We start from the raw sequence: 13,368 nt of genomic DNA, 5'->3' as shown, positions 1-13,368 counted from the left end.
CATGCATGGGACAGGGACACCAATCCTCTCTCTACCTTACCTTCCATTTCTTCCAGTGAGAAATTATTTTTCAAGTTTTCTATTTGTTTTTCTCTTGCTTAAGGAGAAGACTGTCCCCAGTGGATGGTTCCTATCACAATCTCTACTAGTGAAGATTCCAACCATGCTAAAATGAAGATTCTGATGGACAAGCCAGAGATGAATGTGGTTTTAAAAGATGTCAAACCAGACCAGTGGGTGAAGGTGAGTCCAGAAATGGCTTGGCCATTTTTATCTTACCTAAATTGATGTATTTCTTTCATTTCCTTTATGCATTTTATGGCTGGCTTTAAAGTCTACTGCTTCATTTTGGACTAGGACTTGCAAAGAAAAAAAAAACACTTCTAAACTTTCTTGTGTGGAATTTAGGGCCCGTTTTCAAATAGTACTGTCTAGATATTTGCCTTTATGTCAGATAAGGGAGTGGTCAATAAGCAGTTACAAAGGGATAGGATTAAACAGGAAAAAAAATAGTGGTCTATGCATAAAGTCATATTAACCAAAACATTTGTAGTCTTGCAACTTCAAACTGCCCTGTCATTGTAATGACATGTTAACTTCAATGATGTGTTGTCATCATGCATGTACAACTATAATCAAGTGAGACCAGACATATGATAATCAGTTTGTGTCACTGAAATTTGAAATTCCTTTTTGCTGGTGTTTTAAAGCCGTTTCACAAAGGTAAGAGTCAGTAAGTATTATTTTTCATTATTCTGTACTCTACCTTTCATAATGAAAGTATCTACTACAAACTTTTCTCCCTATTATATGTTCCTAATAGGAATTATACATTGTCTCAGGCTTTGTGCTTACAGAACGATTTCACCCTCTGTTTTAATTTTTTTAATATAGTTTTATAATATACTCAGTGGAATATTATATTACCATTTGAAATGATAATCTGGAACATATGTAGCAATATGAAATACTTCTTATACGAAAAAAGTACACTATGATTGTAATTAGGTAAAGGTGTTATTCCTATAGTAAAAGATAAAGGGAATCAATAAAATAATTACTGTATTAGAAATGTGAAGTGATTTTTAAATATACATAAATAGTAAAATATTTATATGTTATACTGTCATTTTATCATTAAAATATTTTACATATAAATATTATCAGAAATATTTTTTTACTGTTGGCAAATAGCCTATAGAAAATAATTCTAGTAAATGATTACCTCACTCCAAAAATCATACGAAATTGACTTTTAAGTCCATATAATTCTTAATTCTTTAAAATATGGGACCTGACAGTTGTTATTCTGTTGAGGCTCTGGGCTCAGTGTTTAAAAAGGTTTCTTCTTGCTGAGAGATTTTATTGTCCAAGTGCTTTTATATGTACTAAATATTTTCTGTAAACTGAAAACTATCCACTGAAATTAGAAATAGAAACTTAGCCACATTATTCCCCCCTTTCAGCCATGTTCTTTCCATTGTCGCTCACTTTGGCTCCCACTGTGTCAAGTTTCTGTTTTCTTTTGCCTCTGTATTTATCTTTGACAACTGATTACTATCTTTATATATTATTTCATTTTAATCCCTGTTAGCATAAATGATCTTTGTTGTTTTTCATCCAGATATATTAAAACTAGAACTTCTTTCATACCTGCAAAAAACTGATTTAAAAAATAAATGCAAGTGCTTAATAATACCTGTTGGATATCTTTTCAGTTAAACCTGGGAACAGTTGGGTTTTATCGGACCCAATACAGCTCAGCCATGCTGGAAAGTTTATTACCAGGCATTCGTGACCTTTCTCTGCCCCCTGTGGATCGACTTGGATTACAGAATGACCTCTTCTCCTTGGTGAGCCTCAACTAGTATGATGGATTTTGTTGATTAAAGGATTTTGTTTTTCTTGGAGTGTCTGACTGAAACATAATTAGAAGAATATAGTTCTTCCTGAAGGCTGAATGCCTTTAGGACTAATTATTAATTAACATGACAAGATTGAACCTATATAACTTACCAGAAACAGATCTCATTTTATGACTCCTAAGCCAGTTTTTTGCAACTATACTTAAACTATCCTTTGTAAGGCAAAAATTCTTTTCAGTAGACATAGATATGAACCTTGAAGAAATTTCTCTACTGATGTGGTTTTTTATAATAATTAATTCAGAGTGATTTATATTTTTCTAAAATAGTGGTTATACTTTGCTGGAAACGTCTAGAATTTTTTAACATTCCATTACTCTTCAAATTATAATAGCCCATTAGCTTTTAGAATTATATTTATATTTAGCTTCATTCCAGAAAAAATTTAAAGGAGCAACTAATAGCATTATCTTTATGACTTCAAAACATAGGTTAGATAATTTCTAGATGTCTTTGTGATAAAATTGCCAGATCCCTCCTAGTGATCCTTTAATTGGACTTGAAATTTTCATTCCCCTCTGCAGTAACTGGTTTTGGATTCCTCCTTTGTATAAACACAGATTAGCATTGATGCACAAAACCTCACATCTGCTGATTTCATTGCTGAGAGAGACCTGTCCCAGGAGAGTGGTGTGTTTGTGCAGTTGGCTGCTGTAACAGAAGTTCTTTTTCCTAACTCTGTTAGTTAATTCTGAAAGGACTGAATTTGTAGTGCCTTCCAGTTTGCCTTCTTTTAGAAGTGAGTAAAGGACAGGCTGACGTTGACACAGTTCACAGGTCCAGTTTTGAAAGCGCCTCTGTCAAAAACCATAGCCCTAACTGTTTTTGCAACTTTTCTGAAAGTATGAAAATTTTCAAAATAAAAACAATGCTAAGACCTCAGAAACTGAATAGAAATAGGAAGTTAACTGTTTTCTTTCTTTCTTTTTTGTTCTTTCTAAATTGGTGGAAGTTTAGCATTTTTTTTAAGTGGCTCTTTTATAAATAGCAAAAAAGTAAGGAATATTGTCATAATACAGTTTTTATTTTACAAAATTCTATAGTGTTCTGAGCTTATGTAGTCTAGTCTCTTACTTAAGGGATGACTGACTAGCAGAAGATAATGCCAAAAAAATGCATGCTTGTTTTTTTGTCTTGTTTTTGTTTGAAGACTAGATTAATTTATGTTTTTTCCTGTCCCAGGCTCGAGCTGGAATCATTAGCACTGTAGAGGTTCTAAAAGTCATGGAGGCTTTTGTGAATGAGCCCAATTATACTGTATGGAGCGACCTGAGCTGTAACCTGGGGATTCTCTCAACTCTCTTGTCCCACACAGACTTCTATGAGGAAATCCAGGAGTTTGTGAAAGATGTCTTTTCACCTATAGGGGAGAGACTGGGCTGGGATCCCAAACCTGGAGAAGGTAATGGATGTACTGAATGGGGAAAGAATTGATCAGAAATTGGTCCTTTTTTTAACTCAGCTGTGGTTAACAATAACAGTAGCATCATCTTTGTATCTGCTGGATGTTACTATGTATTCAGCTGACTAGAAATTAAGACTTAGGACTTTTAAGCCTCCTGGTGAGGTTAAATGGGTAACCAACATAAAAACAGTGGTGGCTGTGTGTATTCTTTGCTAAATATGATTTATGCACAGAGCAAATGGTGGAAATAAAAGTCTTTTACAAAGAGTTCCAAAGGCCCATTTTTAGTAAGGAAAAGCTAAAGGGAATTTTGAATTATTTTATTTATTATTACCATAAATACCAGGCACCTTATGTACAATTTGAAAAGATGTTGAGAGACACAGGGGCCAGTTTTCTGAATTAAAGGAGTATTTGCTTTCTGCATGTGTTCTCTCCTCTTTATTTCTGTAATCATGTATGCATTCTTTTACTGTCATTTAAATGTTGAGAATAGTGATTAAATATAATTATGGTATTTATTTTCTACCATATGCAAATAACTGAAGGTGGTATTTCCTCCTGCCCTTCTTGTTCTGGGAGTCTTTTGCAATAAGAACAATAGTAACAGTTATCTGGAGCTCTGTGTCTTTCCTTCATTGATTCAACGAATATTATGCATCCAGTAAGTGCCAGGTACTATTCTAGGAGCTGGTGGTATAACGGTGAACAAAAAATTGCCCTGTGTGGCTTACATTCTAGTGGAAGACACAGCAAACAGTTCAATAGATAATATTTTAGGTTGCAGCAAGTCAGGACAGAGTAAATGAGGGAGAGAGGAGGTTGGAAGCAGATCAGCTCCTATAGGACCCGTGAAACGTTCACGTTTAATGGTATGAGAAACACATTTGAGAGTTTGAAGCAGAGGAACATGACTTGATTTACTCAGCTGTGTGAAGAACAGACTGTAGTGGGGGAGGCAAAAAAGGAAGCAGGGAGACAACTTAGAAAGCTATTTCAGTAATCCAGTTAGGTGTTGGTTGCAGCTGGCACTTATAGGTAGTAAATTCTGAGTATGTTTTGAAGGTAAAACTGAAAATACCTGGTGGTGGCCTGACTGTGGTGGAAAGAAAGAGGGGGGTCATCAACCTTTTTCCTGAAGAACTAAAAGAGTGAAGTTACCATATACAGGGATGCGGAAGACTGATGTAGAAGCAGATTTGGGTGCAAGGCGGAATCAGGAGTTTGGTTTTGGACATGTTAAATTTGAGGTCCTTTTAGAGTACCATGCTTAGAGGTCCTGGCTGAATAAATACATTTAGTGCATAGATGCTGTTTACAGCCATAAGATAGGATGAGATCACTTAGGGCTTCAGTGTAGGTGGAGAAAAGAGGTGTGAGGACTGGGTCCTACGGCAGTCCAGGATTTAGAGATTGGGTAGGAGAGGAGGAATCAGCAAGGGAGATTGGCCAGTGAGGTAGAAGAGTCAAGAGGAAGAGGAGTGTCCCAGAAGGCTTAAAGAAGAGAGGGAGAAGTGATCATCTGTGACAAATGCTGCTCTAAGTCAGGCAAAACCGATGATTGCGTTGGCCAAGTTCTATTGCATGGTGGTGAACAACACTGGAATGGGAGGAGAGGAAAAGAAGACAGCACTTTTAGACAGCCTTTTTTTAAAAATTTATTTATTTATGTATTTATTTATTTTATTGGCTTTGTTGGGTCTTGGTTGCTGCACACGGGCTTCCTCTTGTTGCACAGAGCGGGGGCTACTCTTTGTTGTGGTGCGCGGGCTTCTCATTGCAGTGGCCTCTCTTGTTGCAGAGCATGGGCTCTAGGCGCATGGGCTTCAGTAGTTGTGGTACATGGGCTCAATAGTTGTGGTACATGGGCTCAATAGTTGTGGCTGACGGGCTCTAGAGAGCAGACTCAATAGTTGTGGCACACGGGCTTAGTTGCTCCGCGGCATGTGGTATCTTCCTAGGGCAGGGCTTGAACCCGTGTCCCCTGCATTGGCAGGCGGATTCTTACCCACTGCGCCACCTAGGAAGTCCCTTTTAGACAGCTTTTTAAGGGAGTTTTGCCAAAAAGAGGAATTGATAAAAGGGGATAGTCTGGAGAGAGATATGGGGTCAAGGAGGAATTTTTTTTTAAGGTGGGAGATTTTATAATATGTTTTTGTGCTGATGTGATGAAAATGATGCAGTAATAGAAAAATTCATGATATGAAAGAGAGGTTATTGCTGGAGTGATAGCTGAATAATCGAGAGGAGTCGGGATCCACTGCACAAGTGGAGGAGTTGGCTTTAGGTAGGAACGCAGCAGATCTACAGAAACAAGACAGGAAGTATATGGACACAGATGCAGGTAAATTGGTGGATGTTGCACTTTTCTTTCATGATGATGATATGTGAAACTTTGGGGGCACAAAACCACCTTTTGAAATAGGGAGAGTGCCTTTAGTTTCCCAACTTTACAGATGGAAGAATCAAACATAAGCAAGATAATAAAAATATTGCCTATATCAACACAGCAAATCAGCACCAGAATTATAAATTGGTTCTTATAAGAATCCACTAATGTCTAGTTGTGTTATCTGTTGATTTCTTATGGTTTTCTGAAACTTATTTTTTATGGCATTATGATTTAAACATGGCAAAATGCACATGTTCAGTTCAGTGACTTGACAGATGCATACAACATTTCCATCAGCACAGGAGGTTGCTCTCAGGCCACTTCCCAGTCAGTCCCTGCCATGCTACCCGCCTGCCCCCCCGCAGGCAAACACTATTCTGACTTCCTTCACCCTGTATTAATATGGTCTCTTCTAGAACTTTATATAAATGGAATCATAATATATATCCTGCTCTTTTATCTGGCTTCTCTCACTCAGTATAATGTTCTAGAGATACATCTAGGTTGTTCATTCCTTTTTATTTCTGAGTGGTATTTCACTGTATGAATATACCACAGTTTATTTGTCCATTGTGCTGTTGCAATTCATTAGTTTGTGTGCTAGTGTTAACTTTTTCTTTCTTTCTTTCTTTCTTTCTTTCTTTCTTTCTTTCTTTCTTTCTTTCTTTCTTTCTCTTTCTTTTCTTTTCTTTCTTTCTTTCTTTCTTTCTTTCTTTCTTTCTTTCTTTCTTTCTTTCTTTCTTTCTTTCTTTCTTTCTTTCTTTCTTTCTTTCTCTTTCTTTCTTTCCTTCCTTCCTTCCTTCCTTCCTTCCTTCCTTCCTTTCTTCTCTTTCTTTCTCTCTCTCTTTCTTTATTGTCTGTGTTGGGTCTTCATTGCTGCATGTGGGCTTTCTCTAGTTGCGGAGAGCAGGGGCTACTCTTCATTGTGGTGTGCGGGCCTCTCATTGCAGTGGCTTCTCTTGTTGCAGAGCACGGGCTCTAGGCGCACGGGCTTTAGGCGCACGGGCTTCAGTAGTTGTGGCACATGGGCTCAGTAGTTGTGGCTTGTGGGCTTAGTTGCTCCACGACATGTGGGATCTTCCTGGACCAGGGCTCAAACCTCTGTCCCCTGCATTGGCAGGCATATTCTTAATCACTGTGTCACCAGGGAAGTCCCATCCTTTTTTTTTTTTTTAAAGATGTAATCAGTATACCATAAAATGCACTTTTTAAAAATATATAATTCAGTCTTTTTTCACAATGTACAACCACAAGCACTATCTAGTTCCAGAAAAATGTCTTTACCCTCAAAAGAAACTCCATACCCATTGGCAGTCCCTGGCAACCCAGTCCCAGGCAACCACTAATCTGCTTTTCGTCTCATGGATTTGCCTGTTCTGGTATTTCATATAAATGGAACCGTACCTTGTGTGGCCTTTAATATTTGACTGCTTTCATTTAGTATGTTTTCAAGGTTCATCCATGTTGCAGCGTGTATCAGTACTTCATTCCTTCTTATAGTCAAATAGCATTCCGTTGTATTGTATGGATATACCTCATTTTCTTTGTTCATTCATCAGTTTTGTATGTTTGGATTGTTTCTACTTTTTGACTATTATGAATGCTGTTATGGACATTTGTATACAAGTTTTCATGTAGACAGATACTTTCATTTCTCTTGGGTGTACACCCAAGAGTGGAATTGCTGGGTCATACAGTAACTCTGTGTTTAACCTTTTGAGGGATTGCTGGACTGTTTTTGAAAGTGGCGTCACCATTTTACAATCCTACCAGCAATGGATGAGCATTCTAATTTCTCCCTGTCCTTGCCAGCACTTGCTATCACCTGTCTTTTACTCTGGCCATCCTAACTGGTGTGAAGTGGTATCTCATTGTGGTTTTGATTTGCATTTCCCTAATAATGGCCAGTGATATTGGCTTCATGTGCTTATTGGCCATCTGCATATCATTGAAGTAATCCATCAGATTTTGATTTTAAAAATCTAAGATTTCAGTTTAATATACCCAGCAGACTAGTTCTGTACGTGACCTTTCTCTAAATCTTGGGTCAAAACTGCATGATCTAAGTCTGTTCTTCTCACTTATAGTTCTTGTTAGTGTAATTACCTAGAGGGAGTGAACATTTAGTAAATCCAGTTGGCATTGTAACTATAGACAGAGTTAGCATATTTGTTTGTCTAGTGTGTTAAGCACTTAATTTCATTCTTATTTGATAAATTTAAATCATGTTCTCTCAAGTACTAAGGTAACTGATTTTGTTTGTTCAAGATTGTAGACATGGTATAATACAATTATAAGATATCCAGGTGGCATATTTGTAAAAATAAGCTTTTTAAGTAGTTCTGTATCTGTTTTACTTCTCAATCAGGTCATCTAGATGCACTCCTGAGGGGCTTGGTTCTGGGCAAACTAGGAAAAGCAGGACATAAGGCAACATTAGAAGAAGCCCGTCGTCGGTTTAAGGACCATGTGGAAGGGAAACAAATTCTCTCTGCTGATCTGAGGAGTCCGGTAGGTTTTTATAATAAAGTACCTTGATTTCTAGGTGACTGCATCATTGTGTGTAGTGTGGAATGTATTTAATAGTAACCAGAAATGACCTAAGTACTGACCGACAAATCACATCTAATTTTTTTTTAATATACACCACTTAGGGGGTCTGTAGGCAGCTTCTCACCTGTGTGAAGTTTCTCAGTCTGCACTAGGGTACTAAAAGGTGGTTGACTATCCATGCACATTCACCTGAGAGACTGGTGGGCTCTGCTGTTACTTATGACCTGCTGTCCACCTTTCTCATTGCTCATGAGGGCTGTTAGCTCCTTGCCACAATTTGTATTTATGTACTATCCACACAATTTTTTTGACTTGCTTTCTGTCTGTTCTAACATTAGAATATTTGGAACAAGATCCCTTTTTTTGGGGGGGGCTGTGTTGGATCTTCGTTGCTGTGCGCATGAGCTTTTCACCCGTTGCGGTGAATGGGGGCTACTCTTCATTGTGGTCCGAGGGCTTCTTATTGCAGTGGCTGCTCTTGTTGTGGAGCACTAGCTCTAGGCGCGAGGGTTTCAGTAGTTGTGGCACAGGGGCTCTAGAGTACAGGCTCACTAGTTGTGATGCATGGGCTTAGTTGCTCCGAGGCATGTGGGATCTTCCCAGACCAGGGATCGAACCCGCGTCCCTTGCATTGGCCAGCAGGGAGGTCCTGGAACAAGATACATTTAATCAGGTGCCTTCTTTTTTGTTCCTGTATTCTCTTGTAGGTCTATCTGACTGTTTTGAAGCATGGTGATGGCACTACCTTAGACATTATGCTGAAGGTAAATTTGGAAAGGGCTCCCATTTTCTGCTCTTTAAGTTGAATTGACACACAGAGTATGAGCTTGAGTGGTTAAAAAAAAGTCCTGGCAAAAGAAATATATGCTGATATGCATACTGCAGACATACAGATATTAGGAAGCTATGAGAAAAATATATAATAACTGTTCATCTGCACTACCAATACAAATGTCAAGTCATCTAATTTTTTCATTTTTTTAACTCACAAATTTATGCATCTTAAATCTTAATACTGAAATGTTAATTTTGATTAAAAAGAAGTTCTTAAAAATTTTCCCATTAGTGCAAACTTACTTGGGGTTCTGCCCGTTTTAAACAAAAGCTTTGTTTCTGTGCTTAGAAAAGGAATAGATAATTAGGTATCTCAGGGTTTTGGTCTATACCCGTGCCTCTTATGACTGGACAAGAAATTAATTCTCTTGCTTTCACAGTCTCTGTAGTTTCCCAGGATGGTTGACATATAATTAAACTCTGACTTAGAAAAAATATAGGTAAAACTTTCCATGTCCTTATAATGGCAGTGATCTGTTTGAAAGTCCTAATACTGTGGAACAAGTGCTATCTCCAGTCCTTGTCCATGCAGTTATTAGTCTAAGAAATAACCTGACAATCTGGTTGCATCAGAGGTGGAGAGAGCTGATTCTGCTTTTTATCATCAAGTAAAATGTGCAGAATGTGTCTAAATACCCAAATCATCTATCAGACCCATTTATTAAAAGATCCACACTTAGGGATACAAACAGGATAGGAATGGGATGTGCTTTAATACTTCCACCCCTATCAGAATACTTTTCTGATCCCAAGTGGATCAGAATTGCAAATCTAACACAAGGGAGCTCACAGTGATTCAGCTTTACTACAGAACGAGCTCTGAAGAAGGCAGAATGAGGGTTCTTCAATAAACCAGTCGGGAGGTTGGGAGGGATGGATTGGGAGTTTGGGATTAGCAAATGCAAACTATTATTATATATGTATAACTGAATCACTTGCTGTACTCTAGAAACTATAATGCAACATTGTAAATCAACTATACTTACAAAAAAAGAGAGAGAAAAAGAAACCAATTGATGAGAGATGAGGACTGTTTTCTGTTGGTAATTTAGGAATAATGAAGCAGGATAAATAACTTTCATAGTATATTTGAAATGTGGTGTTATGGTGCCATCTAGTGGACTAGTGGACTTCTTTAACAGGTGCTCCAGGGGGTGGGGTTAGGGTTCAGACCTTGAGTATTAGAGCTGAAAAGGACCTTAGAAATCATCTGTCCACCCCGCTCATTTTACAGATGGGAAACTGAGACCCGGAGAGGTTAAGGACTTAGTCAAGATCACACAGCTAGTTAGAGGCAAAACTGGGACTAGAACCCAGGTCTTCTGACCTCCTATCTATTTTACTACACTGCTGCTCAAAAGAGTCCAAAGGAAAGGAAGAGGAAACTGGGAGCTGTGATGGGGTCTCCAGACACTGGTCAGTGTTAAATCTTCAGAGGGGAAAAAAGGTCAAGAGAGTCTATAAAGTTGCCTTAGAGAAGCATCTCATATACATTTGTAGTTCTAATTTTAAAAAATATATAATAATATTTTGTTTCTAATTATGAAAAAAGATTTTGGTATACTCACTATGGAAGATTTAGAGACTAGAAAAGTATAAAGAAGAAAATAGAACTTACTGTAATTCTAAAAACGCCACAAATATAGTATGTATAATATGATCTTATTCCTGATTTGGTAATGTAAATATAGTAATTTTTTCTTTATGCTTTTCTTAATATTCTTCATTCACATGTGCTGCTTTTGCAGTTAAAAAATGTGATGATGCATAATCCCACAGATCAGAGACCATTATTAATGTTAACATTTTGATGTGTTTTCAGGTTTTTTTCCCTTCACATTAAAGTTTTTAAAATTTAGGATCATTTTGCTTTGTCTCTCTTCTTTCACTTAATATATCAAGAGCATGTTTATGTCATCAGATATTCTTAAAATACTACTGTCAGTAATGCATCTTATGTTTTTCACTATTATAGTGGAAATGTTTAAGTGGAAGTGGTATTGGTGGTGGTCATTTTGCTCACCTAACACAGAACACCAGTCAGACATCAGTGAGTAAAGAATTTGGTCATGACAGGTTGACCCCTTAGATCTTGATGTTGAACTCAGAACTGATGACAAGCCAGCACTTACACCCAGTGACTTACTCTAGGGGCACATGACAAATTTAGTGCCCAGACATCTTGAAAAATATTCTTTTGTTAATTTCATATCCTGCTAGCCAGTGAGAATGTAGAGCAAAAGTTTCACCTTAATGGGGGAGAAGTTAATTGTCTCTAACTGTATTTTTTCACTAAAGCTTCACAAACAAGCAGATATGCAGGAGGAGAAAAACCGAATTGAAAGAGTCCTTGGGGCTACTCTTTCACCTGAATTGATTCAGAAAGTCCTCACGTTTGCACTTTCAGTAAGTGACAATGAAAAATGCTTTTATTTATTTATTTTTTTTAGAGACTTTTTTAAAAATTTATTTATTTATTTATTTAATTTATTTATTGGCTGCGTTGGGTCTTCGTTGCTGCACATGGGCTTTCTCTAGTTGCTGAGAGCGGGGGCTACTCTTCATTGTGGTGCACAGGCTCCTCATTGTAGTGGCTTCTCTTGTGGAGCACAGGCCCTAGGTGCATGGGCTTCAGTAGTTGCGGCACATGGGCTCAATAGTTGTGGCGCACGGGCTTAGTTGCTCCGCGGCATGTGGAATCTTCCCAGGGCAGGGCTCGAACTCGTGTCCCCTGCATTGGCAGGAGGATTCTTTACCAGTGCACCACCTAGGAAGTCCAAAAACTGCTTTTAGAGGAAATTGCTATCCACTGATCTGTAGCAAGTGTCTTTGATTCAGTATTTTCTTGATTTGCCTTAACCCTAAACTAAAGGCTTCCTCTTTCTTGGAAAACTGGAATAAGCTTTTGTTACTAACCACTATATCTCCCTCTAGTGGTGAGAATCAGAATAATTTGGAGAGGAAATAAACTGGAAATCTGACACCTCCCTGTGCCTACTTTCTTTACCCTAGAGCAGGTATCTATTGTGCAGCGTTTGTACCCATCCCAGTGCTTCATTCTCAGTTTGGTTGATCTTTAGGTTAAAACATTCTCCTCTTGGCTAGAAGCTTCTGGTGCCAGTTATTCCTAAAACAGTATGTCTTTTCAGTGGGATTGCTTGGGTATCTCAATAACATTTGCCCTTTCTGGCAACAGATGATGTTCTGGGTATGGTAGACTTTTAGTTCTCTTTCCTTTTTTAGGAAGAGGTACGTCCACAGGACACGGTATCAGTAATTGGTGGAGTGGCTGGAGGCAGTAAGCATGGAAGGAAGGCTGCTTGGAAGTTCATAAAGGACAACTGGGAAGAACTTTATAATCGATACCAGGGAGGATTCTTAATATCCAGACTAATAAAGGTAGGTGAAAATTTTTATTTTGAATAGCTTGCTTATCCTGGATATTATTGAGAGACATTCATGAATCACTAGACCCACAGGTTATGGTCTTTGCTGTTTAAGAGTTTCCTTAAGTAGTTATTCACTTTACTAGTTTCTCCATAACACATCCTGTACCCTCTAGAATAAACTGAAATTAGGAAAGAATGGAATGATTTGTTTTTATGGTAAATAGAAGTTTGTTCCTAACCTCTTAGTTGTACTTACTATTTATAAACCATTGTTTTTTCAGCTATCAGTTGAGGGATTCGCAGTTGATAAAATGGCTGGAGAAGTTAAGGTAAGGAAAGTACTGTTTACTTTTCACTTTTCAATCCAGTAAGTAAAAACACTAACCAAATTGTAATCATAGAGTGTTGGGATAATGTTGTACTTTAGTGTCTCCATGTTTTTGCTTGGAGAAAGACAGGTTAGGTTGTATCTTTAATGCCTGAAGAATTCAGGGTTGGAATCATCTCTGAGGGCATTGAAGTGTGGTTGAAAGAACGTGGAACTTGGAGTCAGTCGACCTGGGTGTAAATCTGTGATCTGTCCCTTGTTAGCTGTGTGACTTCAAGCAAGTTCTTTAACCTCTATGAGCCTGTCTCCTCATCCATCAAATGAGGTGGTAAGATTGTTATTTAGATTAAGTAACATAGGGGGCCTGGAACATAGTGGGTCCTTGATATTAGTTCTTTTCCCCTTTCTTATAACCTTCATAGGTCTTTGGTATGCACAATGAGACACGATGACTACGCAGGAACTCTCCTCTTAGCCCTTAGACAGAGTTATAATCAGTTTAGTGGTAAAGTTCAGCATTTGGAGGACAAATCTGCACTGAT

The 13,368-nt window shown here is 37.9% G+C and overlaps 1 protein-coding gene across 1 annotated transcript in view; it reads left to right on the top strand.

The window, feature by feature from the left end:
• NPEPPS (aminopeptidase puromycin sensitive) overlaps nucleotides 1-13,368 on the top strand; it is a 95,812-nt gene that overhangs the window by 79,227 nt on the left and 3,217 nt on the right. Inside the window, exons 15-22 of the mRNA XM_057714925.1 lie at nucleotides 104-243; nucleotides 1,719-1,853; nucleotides 3,108-3,327; nucleotides 8,091-8,233; nucleotides 8,983-9,039; nucleotides 11,408-11,515; nucleotides 12,353-12,508; nucleotides 12,780-12,827. Coding sequence (XP_057570908.1) covers nucleotides 104-243; nucleotides 1,719-1,853; nucleotides 3,108-3,327; nucleotides 8,091-8,233; nucleotides 8,983-9,039; nucleotides 11,408-11,515; nucleotides 12,353-12,508; nucleotides 12,780-12,827 — 1,007 coding nt within the window. The remainder of the gene's footprint in view (nucleotides 1-103; nucleotides 244-1,718; nucleotides 1,854-3,107; nucleotides 3,328-8,090; nucleotides 8,234-8,982; nucleotides 9,040-11,407; nucleotides 11,516-12,352; nucleotides 12,509-12,779; nucleotides 12,828-13,368) is intronic.

Source organism: Hippopotamus amphibius, chromosome 17 (assembly GCF_030028045.1).
Source record: "Hippopotamus amphibius kiboko isolate mHipAmp2 chromosome 17, mHipAmp2.hap2, whole genome shotgun sequence".
Taxonomy (NCBI): domain Eukaryota; kingdom Metazoa; phylum Chordata; class Mammalia; order Artiodactyla; family Hippopotamidae; genus Hippopotamus; species Hippopotamus amphibius.
Note: the sequence above shows the minus strand (reverse complement) of the source record. Positions and strands in the feature narration are given on the sequence as shown.